General features: G+C 36.0%; 1 protein-coding gene across 1 annotated transcript; it reads right to left on the reverse strand.

The window, feature by feature from the left end:
* Positions 1-4925: 4925 nt before the first annotated feature.
* spag6 (sperm associated antigen 6) lies at positions 4926-13404 on the reverse strand. The gene is made up of 11 exons (XM_067435031.1): positions 13217-13404; positions 12868-12963; positions 11903-12069; positions 11024-11207; positions 10727-10932; positions 7167-7340; positions 6686-6838; positions 6046-6237; positions 5806-5922; positions 5554-5699; positions 4926-5418 (listed from the first exon to the last, which is right to left on the reverse strand). Exons 1-11 carry the CDS (start codon positions 13239-13241, stop codon positions 5355-5357), a joined length of 1524 nt encoding a protein of 507 aa, XP_067291132.1. The 5' UTR covers positions 13242-13404; the 3' UTR covers positions 4926-5354.
* Positions 13405-15094: the final 1690 nt, after the last annotated feature.

Consider the following 15094-nt stretch of genomic DNA (forward strand, 5'->3'; position numbering starts at 1 on the left):
AAATTATACTTTTTTACATAAAACAAAACATTTTACTTCCATCTTTAAAATTAAGTTATAATGTAGTTATTATATTTTAAAGACAATATTGTAAAAAAAAAAAAATTGTTTTGTTTTTGCATTTAATTATAGTGTATGCTGAAACTGTATATGATTATTTTAAGTATTTGAATTGTAAAATAAATAAATAAATAAATAAATAAATAAAAACTAAATAATGGCAGTGTGCTGTTATAGTGCCTACATGACCACTGTTTTTAAAATAATTTTTACTTATGCCAATGCTTTTATATTTAGCCTTATTCGATTTTTTTTAGTTAGTTAGTTAGTTAGTTAGTTAGTTAGTTAGTTAGTTAGTTCAAATCAACTAGTATCATAGGCTATTTAGATTTACTATAATATTTTATTATTTTATTGTCCAAATTTTAAGTTACTTGACAAAACATTTTACATTTAACCTTCTTACCCTTCACTGAAACACGGCTTGGAACATAGTGGACGCTTAGTTTCTTGATGGGTTGAGACCAGTGAGCTACAGTTGTTAAATCCAATGTACCATTGAACAGCTGTAAAGTGTGAAATTTTATATTAAATAGAAATCTTCGTGTATCAAAATTGGTACCTCAAAGTTTCATCAAGGCCTCATTTGTCACGTGCAATTTCAGAATTGTTAAACGCCTACCATATCCCGCGTTTCCCTGTCTGAGAGCAAAAATCAAACAAAATACGGTCCGACAGAACAAAAACATCTTGAAATGTATCTCGCCGTTGTAGCGAACGTGTTCTTGTCTCCTTTAAGTCGCAGTGAACAGGTGAAGGAGGCGTGCCTGTTCTTGATTGACAGTTGCATTTTTAAATTATCGAGTGCATTCTTATGTCTTCAGTCAAAGACCCCCCCCCCCCCCCCCCTTATTGTAATGAATGTATCGTATTTTAGATACTTGTAGCCTATATAATATAACTGTATTGCTTTTTAAAATTCTAAAAGATCTGGTCTGCGTGTTGCCTATAAGGGGACAGGGGAACGTTATCAATAATCTTTTTTATTATTATTGTAAAAATCCTGCTGACTATTAATATCCAGTTCTTTTCTTCTTCTTGTTTACTTTTGATTGTCTGTATTAAAAAAAATATATACTTTTTTCACATGTGAGCATTACCTTCAAAATGCAAATGCTGCTTCTGTAACTCATGCAAAGAACAATGACTGCAAGTTTCACACAGGATGAACAACACCTAGTCTATTTGATATATGCTCCTCCTTCAAACAGGAAACCGAATAGAATGAAGACAAAAAAATATATAATTAATCCAAAATAGTCCTAACTTTCATGTAATGACCCCATAGTCATCAGAATTTGGTGTAGATGCTATTTGGATGAGTGACGAAACAAGCCATGCAGGATATTTTTTTTATCAGGGCAGGCTTGCTCTTCTCAGAGCGTATAGCAATTGCTAACATATTTGCTTTATGAGAGAGAAAATGTGTATTCGTGCTTGTGGTCCGTTTCAAAGACAAAAGCCTATGTTTGTTTACTATTTTAAGACACAGGATGTGAGAATGTCTGAGGTGAAAGCATAGAGGCTGAGTCTGACAAAGTCTGACTGATCACATCCCAGTGATGTTTTTGGCTTCAAAGACTTTTCCGAGGTGGACTACGTCAGGGTTATTGAGAAATTGACATTTATAGGTGAGGCATGAACACATTGTTAGTGACCCACAACACAACAGAACGAAAAGCCAACGGTTACACCCCCCTGAGAAAACAGGACCTGCCACTTCTCGTAGGCTATCGCAAAGGGGATGAATGAGAGCTGAAGTGGACCACTGACGCAAGGGTCATTGACGGCCAAGGGCACAATGGAATACTGAGTTGAATAAAACTAGCTTTCAACAAGAGTAATCTCTCGTGTTATAGACAATATCATAGTATATAAGTTGTGGTTTTGGGGTGTGGGTGCCAGCGCGCGCATAGAGGATCGCGCCCCCTTGTGTTAACGTGTGTAGCATAGGCTAGGGTAGCCTACGGCAAACAAATCGGTAACAAGCACATTTCTTATTAAACTTGTTGTTTAAATTATTTTGCAATTGGAAAAACTCCCATTCAAAGATATGTGTTTTAACAGTCATATTCATTTACAAAACCTAGCATATGTTTAGGCCTATAAAAGACGATAAAAATTAGGCTAAATTCGTTTAAAAAGATAATAAAATAAATAAAACGTTAATACAAAAAGTGAATGCTAAAAAAAAAAAAAAACAGTAGGCCTAAAACAAATAGGCTATTTATTAAATTTTAGAATACGTTTCTAAAAAATATATTAAAATAATACCAGGCAGAACTGTTTTCAACAATTAAAAAATCTAAAAATCTATATAGGCTAGGCCTATATAAAGCCTATGCTATAGGAAATAATATATTTTAAATAAATAAATAACAGCTCCGTGTACAAAGTGAATTGGACAGAAACTAAATTATCTGAAAGAAAGCAAAGACAGGAGCATTTGTCTACATGGTTCATGCAGATTAAGCCCCAAAAGCATACTTATGGTTTATATGTATAATAACCTATTTGTTTGACAATTAGGCTAACTTTAATTCATATTAACGTTATTAACGGTGTGAATGCTTGTTTCAGTCGATTTCAACGTTTCAACGGGCACAAGAAGGCCTAATGAGACATAAGAGCTGGTTCATTTTGAATTATTTGGTATTAAACACCGATGAAAGTATCTTAAAATATAAATAATCTGAGCACATCTAGATTGTCTCAAATGGAAGAGGCATAAAGACAAACTTATGTTGTTGGTTTTCACTATACTTGCAATCTGGTGCACACGAAGGTTTGTGGGTATAGCCTTCTCATTTAAAAGCCTCAAGCGTATATGGCTTAATTATTTCAAGGCTTCTTCCGTTTCTTGGGCATATGGTAGTGGCTGAAAGAACGATGCCACAACTGATATAGCGTTTGTTCCAACCTTACGGTAATGCAGTCAAGTAAGACATAATTCAAAATAAATATATGTGACATGGCATTTCCTTATCTTAGAGAATATGCAACTTATAATATTTATATTATAGGCTAGCCTATTTTAGTTGAAAGTCCTACTAACCATTTTCCGACTAAAAATTTCAAATAACCCCTATAGGCCTATAGTTGTTATGTTTTAGCTACATTCACGAAGTGATCTGGCATTCTGACTTCATAATCAATGACAAAGCTGTGGGACGGAGACAATGCATAACAAAACAGTGTCAAATGAAAAAGTAATCTGATTGACATCAGAAGAGGAAACACCAAACAAAGCATGGGCTGCCATATGTTTAACAGCTGTTCTTCAATCTGTTATGCATAAATGAGTCAGCAGGGGGCGATAAAGAGTGAATGCATAATAATCAAAACTCATGGTGGCCCGTTTCTCTATAATGATAGATAGCGTTCCCGAAATTACGAACGTTCGTTTCATTTGTATGGGTGTTTCTTAAAAATTCTTTAACATGGCGAACACGCAATAGGCACATATAAAATGTAAATCGCTGGTTATTGGGAGCTCTAGTTTTTTATTTTCTTAAAAATTCAGTTATCTTTGAAATTAATTGTACGAGACCTTTGTTCAGAACTTTTACACAACAGCCGACCTTTTATGTCCTTTTGCAATATTTTATCTTCAAATTCAAGGGGTCAAATTATTTATTCAAATTAAGCTATAGGGATAAGCTATAGCTAAGGCAGCGTTTACTGTATTGAGGACCAGCGAGTGATCCTGCCAATCACAAGGGTATTAAATTCAGCGAACGAGGTTCAACGTGTTGCCAGTATAGGCTAGGGCCTTCTACTGAGTTGAAATTGAGCGGTCTGCTCTTTGCTCCCTAGAGCGATAACGGTGACAGCAATGCTTCACGACCGGGTGGTGCGGTGGGTGTCAAGGTGGAGGAAGAGTGTAGAAGAAGACGAAAACGCTTTGCCACGGAGTCGAAATTCGAAAAAAACACCTGTTCTCATCAACGGTATGATATTCTCTTAAAAGGTCGATACGTTTTCGCCAAGATATTTTAATAAGCTTGCAAAGTATTGCAGTCCCTCCGAATTAGCATACAAATGATTAAAACAGTCATGCCACATCTTTTGTTGTCGTTGTTGTTGTGTAAACTAACCTACGTGGTCCTAGGCTACACACAAACCAACGCACTTATTTGATTTATATAGGCCCAATGTATAAAATAAAGTATCCCGACATTAAAGGAAAAAGCTTCAAGAATATTAACTGTATTGGCTAATATTAAGTTTAGGTGTAATTTTGCGGCTGTCCTGCAGGTGAGTCTCTCTGCTGGTTTTGTTATGCTGCATTATAACGGTCTTTTTTCTTTTTTTTCAACTTACTAAACAACTGTGCTTTATTGTTATTTATTTGATGTATTTTTGTATAAAATATATATTCAATCTATTGTATTTATTTATTTCATCAGTTTATGTTAATCAATGTTTTATTTATTTTATCCAATTTATTTATATATATAGTTACTTGAATCTTTTATTAATTATTTATTTATAATTTTATTAATATATATTTATTACTTTATTAATATATCATTTCTTTTGACTTTTCTATGGAGCTAGGAGCACTCCCTGTTGGCCCCCAGGGGTCCCCGGACACATGCTTTAGAGCACTTGTATATCTAAAATTAATTCAAAGGTCTTCTCAAGTAACAATGCTTTTTGAGCCCATAATTCTAGGATTTGTATGATTGTTTGTCTTTTTAGGCTTACAGTGCTTTTGGTTTTGGGAATGTAGCCCTGCACAATGACACAGACTCTCACATGGATTACACCATATAAAAACTGATTCTAGGGTAATTCACTCAACACCTGGACTAGTCTTAATAATCAGGTAGCCTCAAATAGTTGCACAACATTTACAAGCATTTAAATGGTAATCAACAACTTTTAATAACCTGATAGCCTAATTAAATAGAAGAGTATACCGATTAAAGGTACAGGTTCATAATAAATCAATAGGTTTATATATATATACAAGCCAAGTATATATATGTGTATATATACAAGCCAAGGCTTGGCTGTTGATCAAAAACAGCAAATATCTGAATTAATAATCCAGTATCATTACTAATCATATCAAAATGCTTTTGTTGAATATTGACTAAAAATGAAACAAGGTAAGACATCAAATAAAAAACCTAAATCACAATACCATACATGCATTTTAATGGATTATTTTATATTGAAATAAGATGTTGCAGATGTGATCATTGCTATATGGCCACTTTTCACAAGTTCACTTTTTGAAAAGTAAAACATCCATCGTGTTTCAGTAAAGAAAGTGTTGCACACGCTCAAACTGGCTGATAGTTTTCAATCCTTTCCAGCAAGGTCTCAGAGTAACCAGGCGAATAGTACCTGTGAAAGAAGGGCCGATCAGTGGAACACCAAGAACCATACAGCATATTCAATCTAAGGGTTTACATTGTTATGTTTAGAGTAAAATATATTTTGATATGGTGCTCTTTATTATTCACAAAAATATTCATGAACCTGACAATCTCCTCCGGGTAGCAGCTGTTGACTGCATTGATATATTCCTGAATTGCAGAGCCAGGTTCTGCTTTGATCTCCTGCACTTTCTTCAGACCACCGCTGGTAACAAACAAGCGGCGTGCCTTACTGTCATGAGGAAGAACCTTTGAGATGGGGAGGAAATAGAAGAGCTCCTTAAACAGTTCTCATTGTCTTTAACAAATGCAGCTTTCATACAACGTGTTAATGAAAATAGTGAGCTCCCGCTACCTTACTGAACTGGCAGAGGACATGTTTAAGAATGTTGCTGGGAGCGTCATAGAGCAGAGGCTCTAATGCTGGTAGATAAGTGCACTTTTGAAGGACGCTCTTCAAAGCCTTCTTGGCCTTTTTATTGAGTATGTAAACAAAGCAAAGAAGAGGTGAGAGTTACTAAAAAATCTGAATGACATTAGTAAAAAATAATTTACATTAAAATGAAAATCAGTTTACTTATGGGCCGGTGCTCACCTTGACCTGCAGGTCTTCAGAACTTTCAGTGTCCAAATAGAGATTTAGGAGTTTAGGGAACACATTGGCCACAGCAACAGCTCGTGCATGTTCAGGTGTGTGTCGGCCAATCTGGCCAAATGCCCAAGTTGTGGCTGCTTTGAGGTGATCTTCTTGCTCCTCTTCCAGACAGATAGCCAACTGTGGCACTCCCTAGGAGTGGAGAATCAAATATGATTACTAAGTATTTTGAGACAAATACACTACTGTTCAAAAGCTTAGGGTACAGTTATATATTTTTAAAAGATGTCTCTTATGTTCAGCAAGCATTTATTTAATAAAATTACAGTAAAACAAAAATATTGTGAAATATAGTCACATGATCCATCGGAAATTATTTTAAAATGCTGTTTTGCTGCTCGAGAAACACATTATTATTTCAGTAATATTTTTGTGGAAACCATTAATAAATGTTCAAAAGAACAGCATTTCCTTGAAATTTTTATTTTTGTAACAATGTAAAAAATATATATATATATATATATTTGCCTTTTTGTTTGTTTTTATCTTGCTGACCCCTAAACTTTTTAACAGAAGAGCACATATGTACTTTTATGTGCAAGCTTATAAAAGGATGTTATTTTAAGATAACATAACATACTTTAGATACAATCACAGCCATGGCTAAGTTCTCTGAGTGTGCAGCCACATAGCCCAGCATCATGATCCCAGGCAGGCGAACATTCCCTTTGGAGTCCCCGAGGTAGTCAATCACAGCTGCTACACCCCCCATAGTCACTATTATCTGAGACAGCTGAGTAGGAAACACACAATGCACACAAGTAAACACACAAGTCAGAGTGACATAATGATAAATAACTAGCAAGGCAGACCAGAAAAGCAAAACAGTTTTGAGCAGGTGAAAAAAATGGGTGATGCAATGACTGTGGTTTCCAATTGTCTGTTTCCTGTGTTGCACTGGTGATAAATAACAGACCCACATTCTCCATGGTTTACAGACTAGCTGCCTCACACTATGTTATTTAAACAGGGGGTGTCAAAGAGCTGACAAAGTGGAGATTCCAAAGTTACCCAAGCATCTTGAAATCATTTAGTGGGTATGTTATGTATGTGGTAGGTACCTCTGGGGTGTGTTTTGTGATTTCTCGAATAAGAGTGGCGACATTCTTCCGAACATATTCATCAGGGTCCTTAAGGCAAACCAGTGCAGCGGGGAATATCTCTGCCTCTACCACCATCTCGGCTACGTCCGCGGAATGCTTGCTGATTTGGCTGAGAGCTGAAAAAACCTGCCTCTACAAACAGGAGTAAAAAATGTACTGTCAAATTAAGTCATTAGGGCATTTGTAATGTACTTTACAATGGATGCACAATATATCAGCCACCATATTGTTTTCAGATGATATACACTATAATACACCAATATACACCAAATGTTTTGTGATGCCTGCCTTTACATGCACACGAACTTTAATGACATCCCATTTTTAATCTATAGGGTTTAATATGGAGTTGGCCCACCGTTTGCAGCTATAACAGCTTCAACTCTTCTAGGATAGCTTAGCACAAGGTTTAGGAGTGTGTTTATGGGAATTTTTGACCATTCTTCTGTGAGGTCAGGCACTGATGTTCGACGAGAAGGCCTGGCTCGCAGTCTCCACTCTAATTCATCCCAAAGGTGTTCTATTGGGTTGAGGTCAGGACTCTGCAGGCCAGCCAAATTCCTCCACACCAAACTTGTGTATCCATGTCTTTATGGACCTTGCTTGTGGGAACATGAAGGGAACACAAAGGGGCCATCCCCAAACTGTTCCCACAAAGTTAGGAGCATGAAATTGTCCAAAATGTCTTGAGGACCCTCTGGTCCTCTTCGGTCAAAAATGACTGAAACATTTTACGTTTCGAAATGTATTTATTTTTTGGTTCAGCGGAATGGGATGACACTTGGTGACTTTTGTTGCATTAGCTATGTGAACACACACAAAAAATAAAGGAGGTGATTAGGATATGTTAAATGGTCATTAAAAAAAGTCACACTTGTCTCCTTTGCTGTCAAAAATTATCTCCATAAGAAATGAATGGGAAATACACAAAAACTCAGGGAATCGTTTGGTGATACAAACCACAAATCAGCCATGAACCAGAAAAAAAGTGCATAGCAATGTAGGGGTGACACTCTAAAATATCAAGAGTCGCAAAATAGACGCAACCAAACCTAAACCTTGACCAAAATGGTCTTTGAGAATGTCTAAGTATAAATCCAAATCCACAACTATATAAAAATAAGTATTTATGTCTAAAAACACTAAACAATTTATAAGCCACTTTATATAGAGTTATATAGGAACCTAGTGGTCATAACAGGGCATTACATCCGCTTTTCTTTTTCACCAGAGGGCAATAACTTCCTTCAAAAAAAACTATTTTTTTGAATGCCCTGTCTCTATTTTAACACGGAATACCGTTTTAATTGAAAAATAATTGTATTATTATTCTTTTTTTTAATAAATGTTCTATTATTTTCAATGGGGAAAAATTTGATATTTGAATTTGAATTTTTTTTTATAAATATTGCATATTATCACAAAATACCCTCAAAGTTACATTTTAAGGCTTCGGTCACTTTTGACCAGGATGAGGACAAGTGTGACCCTTAAATGAAGAGGACCAGAGGCTGGAACTAAGTGGCCAAGCCCAACCCCTGAAAAACAAACCCTATCCATGAAGCTCTCTACGCACTGTTCCCAAGCTTATCTGAAGGCCACACGAAGTTTGGAGGTCTGTAGCTATTGACTCAACAGACAACCAATCACATGCCTTAAGAAGTAAGCTTTGGACAGGCACAGACAAATTTCTGTTGCAGTAGTTTCAGCAATTGAGGGGAAAATGTCAAAAGGTGATGAAAATTAAAATCAAATGGTTATAGTTATATTGAATCGATAGGCAGTAAGGAATAATATCCTACTGAGGATCAGGAAAGATGATAAAGATGATTCTGGAAAATATAATGGAATGAATTGATATACCATATGACCTTATGCAATATGCGGGTAAAATGGCCATAAATGGGTAGTCCCATTCATATTGTCTACTATACACTGTATCTAATTTGCATATTAATGTGTTCTTGTGGCAACATGAAATGAAAAAGATGTGTAATAATGGGAGTAATAATTGGCAACATTTTCATAATAATAGCTAATGTCTCGTAGGTATATTGGTTTATAATTGTTTTTCCTATTCACTTGTCTCCTAAATGCCTGATTAACATTATTTTAGTCCTGGTGTCCTCTACAGTGCCCATGTATGAAATCAATGTAATATTTTGATTATAAAACCCATAACATTTTCATAAGTTGTTGATATGTGATATGTACCATTTGAAAATTAGTCAGATTTAATTGATAATTACAAAATATTACCATATTTCCATAAGAGTGATACATTTGATCACTAAATTAATGTCAGTCTTCTTCACCAAGATGTTGTTGTCATGGTGAAACCTCCAAACATATTGTTTCTCTGAAAAGCCCTGAATGTGCTCTTTACAGGCTCTTCCAGAAATTCACTAAAATATAAGACAGTGGACAAAAGTCTATTCCTGGGTTCCAGGATATTCCAGGACAATGCTAGAGCCTTTATATACAAGTTGCATAATGACTCATCCAATCAATGACCCTGACACCACAAATATGCAAATAAGAACTTAAAGGGATAGTTCATTTTGAAATTAAATTTTGATATGTTTTAGCTTACCTCATGGGCATCCGAGATGTAGGAGTATTTGTTTCCCCAGTAGTTTCAATTTTGATCATTTTAGGTCAAACCGTTCTTGTCTGTGCCTCACATAATGCAGGTCTATGGTCACCACCTCAAAGAGCATACACAGAGAAGTCCAAATTAAACAATCCCCCATCGTAAGTACACACTGATGGCCTAAGACACGAAACGAGCAGTTTGTGTGAGAAAACGAACAGTATTTATATCGTTTTTACCTCTTGTACACCACTACGTCCGACTGATCCGAGGGCGCGCGTGCATGTTTCCTGTGGTGTACAAGAGGTAAAAACGATGGTGGTGACCATAGACCTGCATTATGTGAGGCACAGACAAGAACGGTTTGACCTAAAATGATCAAAATTGAAACTACTGGGGAAACAAATACTCCTACATCTCGGATGCCCATGAGGTAAGCTAAAACATATCAAAATATAATTTCAAAGTGAACTATCGTTTTAAAACAAGGGTTTGGGAAGGTACAGTGTAAACCGTCAGTTTATGAATACCCAATGTTAATTGTTTAACCCAGCTAAAATAAGAGCAGTGTGAAATGCATAACAAGATAACCAAGGATTCTGTTTTTATCTGGGGTTAGGATGACCCAGGGGTAACTATTTCAAGTGTGAAAAGCCCTACTCAGTCTGCATGTCATTGATTACAATATATGTACACTCTTAAAAAATAAAGAACTTTTATTGGCATTGGTGGTTTCACAAAGAACCTTTATCATCCCTGGAAACTTTCAATTGGACAAAAGGTTCTGTATATTAAAAGAATATTATTTAGATTAAAATGTTCTTCACATTAAGGTGGTTCTTTTAAGAAGAAATTTTCACAAAAATTTCCCAAATTGCCCTTCCATGGCATTGCTGTTGCTATTTTTAAGAATGTAGGCTGTCACCTTTAATTTGGCATCTGGGTTTAGGATCATCTGTGCTAGGTGGGCGATTGCCCCTGTGTCCACCACGGTTTGAGCCAGCTCTGGGGAGTGCTTGGCTATGTCGCTCAGAGCGGAAGCAGCAACTCTCTTCAGGGCAATTTCAGGCTCCTGGATGCATAACACAAGCAGCGGCACAACTCCAGCGTCAACCACTGCCTGAGACAGCTCTGCACACCAGGAGAGAAGATGAATAACAAAAGGAACATTGACAAATTGTGAGAGAGAAGGAGAGAGAAAACATTTTTTTGTTAAACTTACGTGCATTATGTTTGGCAATGTAGCTTATTGCCCATGCAGCAGCCTCTTTGACCCCAGGGTCAAACTCCTCCAAGGAGACGACAAGGGCGTCCAGTGCTCCACAGTCCACCACGGCCTGGGCCAGCTCAGGGGAGTGCTTAGCAACAGCTCGAAGAACGAATGCAGCAGCTTTCTTATAGAACCGCTGTGTCATTCATTTCCCAGTAATCCAGAGGGAGAGGACAAAGCAATTGAACAATAAATACACTACAATGTCAATCACCAGCAAAACTGCCTTTAACAAACAGTTAAGTCCATATATCACATTATATGATTCAATTAGATAAAAAAAGACCTTTGGTGGAGTGTGTTCTGTACATAAGATGAGGCCTCTCTGATAGTGTAACAGCAATCTAACTAGGTTTTTTCTTTTTCTTTTTGGAGTAAAGGCTTTGGATTGCCACTTTTTAGTTTCTTTTTCTTTTTTTTCTCTGCTGGGTTATTTTGGAATCTGAACAATGATCCAAGAGTTTGCCAGGAGTCAAACCAATATGTGATCTGAGATCTGGAGATGATGCACTACTGTGAACTTTACATTTATATATTACTGTTAACAGTCATGTCACTGTTTAAAGTCAAATAATTTAAATAAAGAATGCAGACAAACAAACAGTTTTTTGACTTTATGCTTATCACAAAACATTTAAAACGCAGTATTATATTATAGAAGTGTAAAAATGTATTAACTAAACTGTAAATTGTAAAAACATGGTTTGCCCTGGCTGACTTTGCCAAGTTTTTTGCATTGTGCAAAAGCAAATTTAGGCATGAAAGTCTGACGCCTTAAGGCAGACCTATTTATTTCAATGAATTCTGAACGGTTCAACCAAAGAAACTCACGTTTTGCTCAGCCAGGGAGTACACAAGCTGAGGAAGAATGTCTCCCTTTACTACAGCCTCAGCCAGGTCATCGTTATAGTTGGCAAGCCTTCCGAGAGCCAGAGCTGCTGTCTGCTGAATAGTTGGGACTGCATCCAAAAGGAGAGGCCTCAAAAGGGACATTACACCTAAGCCAAAGAGAGTGAGCACATTTGTGCAGGGGAGAAAACGGGAGTGGAAAGACACTTGAGAGCAGATGAGGGGAGGATATACTTTCAAAGGTTCAAATCATGATAAAAAATATATGAATGAAATGGTGAGCTACTGTATATGTTCCTTATATTAATTAAAAACTTAACTTCTTAACGTGTTTTGTAAGAAATTTTCACCTAGAAACATTCATGTGTTTGTGAAAGTGAAACAGATTTGATTTAGATCCTGGTAAAAAGGCCCATGATGCAGTCCAGAGTGTGTTAATATTGTGTGTGTGTGTGTGTGTGTGTGTGTGTGTGTGTGTGTATGTATGTATATATATATATATATATATATATATATATATATATATATATATATATATATATATATATATATATATATACATACACACACACATGTATATGTGAGTGTGTGTGTGTGTGTGTGTGTGTGTGTGTGTGTGTATATATATATATATATATATACACACACACACACACACACACACACACACACACGATACAGACTTTTATGTTAGATGCAATTAATCGTGATTAATTTATTTTACAATTTTAAAAAATGTATTTTAAATTTGTAATATATATTATAAGACTTTTGACAGCTTATCATTCACCTTGAATGTTTTTAAATTCAAGTAATTAACATTACAAGGAAAATTATGTTTCATCAGTTCCATAGAAAACATTTTAATTTTTCCATAGAAAATGTATTTCAATTATGCAGAAACCTTATTACTTCATTTTCTCACAAATAAATAAATAGACACTCACCAGCATTTTGAAGTGTTTCGGTATTTTGTGGTCTAGTTGCAAGATCTGCTACAGTTTGCACAAATTGTGTTCTTGCCTTCTGGTACTGCTCAAACACTGCATATTAATATTAATCATCATCATCATCATCATCGTCATCATCTTGTTTTACAAATTTGGTTTTGATGATAGGGCATATTACTAACAGAAATTTAAATTAAACATAGACAGGCATATAAGTCAAGTCGATGCCCAAAACAATGTTAACAAACTGCAAAAAGTAACCTCTTTAATTGTCTGAGCGAGTTTATCAGTAACGTTACTACATTAACATTTTAACGTAATCCTTCAAAGTATCTGACTTCCTCACCTTGTAAAACCTGCCGCTGACTCATTGTTTTATCAGTATCCTAAAACGGAGCAAAGACTGCTGACAAATTGTGCGTTTAAACTTCCATTAGAAAACAGCGTTTGTTGTGACTTTGAGTTTAGAGGAGGCGTGCAACTGTTGTCTTGGCAACAAACCGGAAGTGATAGGCATCTCGTTCGTTCGGTGAGCCTGCTGTCAATGTTGTTTTAATGTGTCAACCTGAAACACGCGTATCTGTTCAAATAAGGGTTAGTGCCGTATGCAGCTGATGTCCAGATGTAATAGCAGGTTAAATAATCCGTAATTAGATTGGGATATTAAACGCGGTGCACGGTGACTGAAGAGCAGCTGCGAGGGCGAACAGCTGCCCCCACATTAGTTTCTACATGGTTACCAAAGAGACAACTGCAGTCATACCAGCAGTCATATTTGGTAATTTTTAGTCTTCACATTCGCATTTTCGTTAAATACGTTTTTAGAATTGTAAATAAACTATTGCCTACTGGTTCGTGTTTAGCCTGGGGGAAAACGGGTTTCGTCGAGCAACTGAATACTTTCCGTGCTTGTTCACTTAAACAGTTTTTTTTAACGGTTTTATTGCTTCTACTTTCATTTAAAGCGGTCATTTAAGCTGGTTACCAAAGAGTTCCTATAATTTCCCGGATGCCTTTTATAATTGCTTATCGTCGACTAACGTTATAGGCATAATTACACGCATTCTGTCCGTGGGCTACAAATAAAAAAATGTGTTCAAGTAATTACACATTGTGTATTAGAAAATAGCTTGTTTTTAGTTATAAAGGCCTAAAATGGTATATCTGGACCATTATTGGAGAAAGGCTATCTGCCTTATAAAAACCCTGACACGTCGGGCCTTTATACACCAGCTCAAGGCTGAGTAACCTAGTTAAAGCATTAACTTTAATGTTACTTGTGACACAGACATGCTCTCAAAAAGAACGAATCTGTGTTTCAATACTTTTGAATTTAAATGAAGAACATATAGGCCTATATCATATTTATTCGCACGGTTTCATTATTACATCAGACAAGACAAGGTATGACAATAGCATGACTATAATAGTAGCTAGCCTATGATTAGCTATATATTTTGAGAATAAACTTTTTTAAGCAATGACAGCTTGTATGGAATGTCCACTTGGATTTGCTTATTTCCACCTCTTAAATCACTCCTGAAAAAAATAATTTCAGTTAAAAACATTTGTAGGGTTTTTTTACGACTTGATTTTTCTCTAATAAGCATCATTCTAACGTCAAAAGTAAAATTAAACCTTTATACTGGATTGGCCAAAAAAAAAAAAAAAAAAAAAAAAAAGCCAGAATACAGGACATAGGCTAAAACGTTAACCATGACAGAATCCATGCAGTCTCTTGGAAGTCCCAACACGGAATCAACCAATTGTGTCGACTGAGAATTGCCTTACAAGATCTCTACAAGTTTTTGAAGACAATATATTACTGAACCTGTCAACTAAACTATAAATCTTTAATATATGCACCACCCCGTTAAAATAAATAGCTTTTATTACCTCAGCACTTGCATGAAGCGAAATGTCGAGACAGGTTGAGTCACGGAGAGATTCACCGACAGAGTTCTGTAACGACCACTACTATAATTTGCACCGGCTAGTTTTAAGCTGTGAGTCACAACTGGATAAGTTCACCTTCCTCTCAATAGCCTACCTTCGTCACAACAGACTTTGAAACCGGTCAAATTAATTAAACCATAAGTTAACCTGATAGGCTCTATACATTTCAGTTGCCAGATTATCGCACGATCATTTAATATGTCCATTCGCGCTTCACTCTTAGAAATAAAGGTTCTTATTGGAATTGATGGTTCCATGGAGCACATTT

The sequence above is a fragment of the Pseudorasbora parva genome, chromosome 24, assembly GCF_024679245.1.
Source record: "Pseudorasbora parva isolate DD20220531a chromosome 24, ASM2467924v1, whole genome shotgun sequence".
In the NCBI taxonomy this organism is placed as follows: Eukaryota; Metazoa; Chordata; class Actinopteri; order Cypriniformes; family Gobionidae; genus Pseudorasbora; species Pseudorasbora parva.